Source organism: Pteropus vampyrus, unplaced genomic scaffold, assembly GCF_000151845.1.
Source record: "Pteropus vampyrus isolate Shadow unplaced genomic scaffold, Pvam_2.0 Scaffold145, whole genome shotgun sequence".
Taxonomy (NCBI): domain Eukaryota; kingdom Metazoa; phylum Chordata; class Mammalia; order Chiroptera; family Pteropodidae; genus Pteropus; species Pteropus vampyrus.
In genome coordinates, this window is record NW_011888926.1 from 204,532 (window position 1) to 206,682 (window position 2,151).

Below are 2,151 nucleotides of genomic sequence, written 5' to 3' on the forward strand. Positions count from 1 at the left end.
TGGGCCTGCATGTCTGATAGTTTTTGAATCCAAGGTGTCGGTCAGAAGAATCCAGGTCACACAGCTGAGACCGCTCGTGACCCAGAAACAAGCCCATCCAATACAGAACGCTCGTTTGCGTCGGCTCTGTCGCCTTCTTTAGAGGAATGAAGGGCATCTGGAACTTAGATAAAAACAAAATAACCAGGCGGGTGGGGCAGCAGGAACAGGGGGGATATCTTAGATTGTTCCAGATGGTCACCCTCGAACATCCTAACACCACCGTAGACACGCTGTCTATGTTACTAACTGCCATCTCCTCGCGTTGTAGAATTTCATAGAAACTGATAATGAGGGCAACGGCATTCTTCGACGCCGCGACATTAAGAACGCGCTGTACGGGTTTGACATTCCCCTCACGCCGCGAGAGTTCGAAAAGCTGTGGATGAGGTACGTGGCATCTGAAGCTTGGCTCTTTTCCTTTCCGACGGTCTTGGGTTCCTTGCCGCAAGTTCAGCGCCACCCTCCCGTCACTCCTTGGGGTGAGGTGGGGCCGGGCGTGGTCCTCGCTTGGCCGTACGTGTCCTGCATCGTGGTCGCTGTTCCTGCTCCGCACAGAAACAGCCTTGGTGAACAGGCCGGTCCCAGGAACGTGGAGCCCCAGGGGCAACACCGACCACTGACATCACACGGGAAAGGGTTAACTGCCAAGGAACTGGGAGCTCGAGCCCGGACCTCCCGTTTTAGAGAACTAAGTCACCCCCGCCCCCCCAAGGCTTACCTCTACTCTAACGCCACAGTAAAAGCAGTCTCTCCCCATTGCCTAAAGATGGAAATCAATACTGGATGACTATTTCATAGATAAGTAACTTGTTGGAAGAAAATAACCAAACTTTTGATAACTTAGAGTAGTTTCCCAGAGGTCTCTTAAACTGCAAATAATATCTAATGTTGGTTACATTTTGCAAAATGCATTTTGGATGGAGCTGTCTTTGCATCCGGCTGCCGGTTGCAATATCCCTCAGTGGGCATCTGAAGTTGGGGGGTGCAGCCTCTTTCCACGTCCCAGACCCCTCTGTGACTTCCCCCTCCTCCGGCACGTGTCCGCCGCGCTTGCATTCCTGGGCCGATATTGTGCGTCCTCTAGGGACGAGCTCGCGAAGCAATTCATGTACTTTTTTAGCTTTTCATCTTCCCAAAGCAGAAGGCTGAAATGCTGGCCGAGTTTAGAATTAGGTGGGCTGTTTTGTGTCTAATTTAGAAAAGCAACTGAAGCTCTTACAAAAAATCCTTATTTTTTTTTTAGATCAGTTCCAACATGGGGCCAATTTAGTCGCCTCTCCAGTTCCTTTTTCGGTAGATTAGATGAGCGGGTCTGTCCGAGTAGTCTGCAGATTGGGGTACGGCGGGCAGGTGCGTGGCTCTCCCACCGTGTGGGCCTTTTGGATGGCAGAGGTGGCTGGGTAACCCGATGCCGGGGGCAGGAAGCATTCACCCAAATACTGGGGTGCAGCATCAACTGTGGTAGATGCCAGGGGTGGGAACATGTCGGGCAGACATGGGAGAGGAAGCAGGAGTCCTAATCACCTCACCGAGGTCATCGTTTGGGCGTTATTGACAGGCATTTGCGAACAATGAAACCTGTGATGTGAATGAGCCATGCTTTAGGAAGATGAGTGGGAAATCTCAAGGACAGAATCGGATGGGGCTGGGCACTGGGAAGCTGCTTCTGCATCAGGGTGGGGCAGGACAAGCCCCCGAGCTGGGTGCGGGCTGTGAGGATGAGGCGTTGGAGTCAAATGTCCCCACGCAGGTTCCCCCGGAGGGGGTGGAGTGGAGTGAGTTCCCAGTTTCATGGGAGGCGGACACTCTCCGTTGCGTTCAGTTAAAGTCTCTTTACACATTTATTAACATCATTAAGCACACAGATGTCGGCCCTGTGTGGAAAATTGTTTGCGGTCAGAGTTTTACCTACTTCTGTTGAGTCGACCGTGCCCCGTGGAAGGTGAGTGGTTAAGAACGAGGCTGTGCAGCCAGTGTGTGGCCGTGACTCCTGCGTCGCCCTTCGCTGCGTGGCCTCTATCGAGTTACTTCACTTCTCTGTGCTCCATGCTGCTCATCTGCAAAACGGGACTAGTTACCTCTGCTGCCAGCGGCTCACCTTCTCCAGGC

At 52.7% G+C, this 2,151-nt stretch overlaps 1 protein-coding gene across 1 annotated transcript in view; it reads left to right on the forward strand.

Moving 5' to 3' along the window:
• Window positions 1-2,151, forward strand: part of EFCAB6 (EF-hand calcium binding domain 6) — a 197,139-nt gene that overhangs the window by 144,932 nt on the left and 50,056 nt on the right. Inside the window, exons 21-22 of the mRNA XM_023535895.1 lie at window positions 143-191; window positions 311-429. Coding sequence (XP_023391663.1) covers window positions 143-191; window positions 311-429 — 168 coding nt within the window. The remainder of the gene's footprint in view (window positions 1-142; window positions 192-310; window positions 430-2,151) is intronic.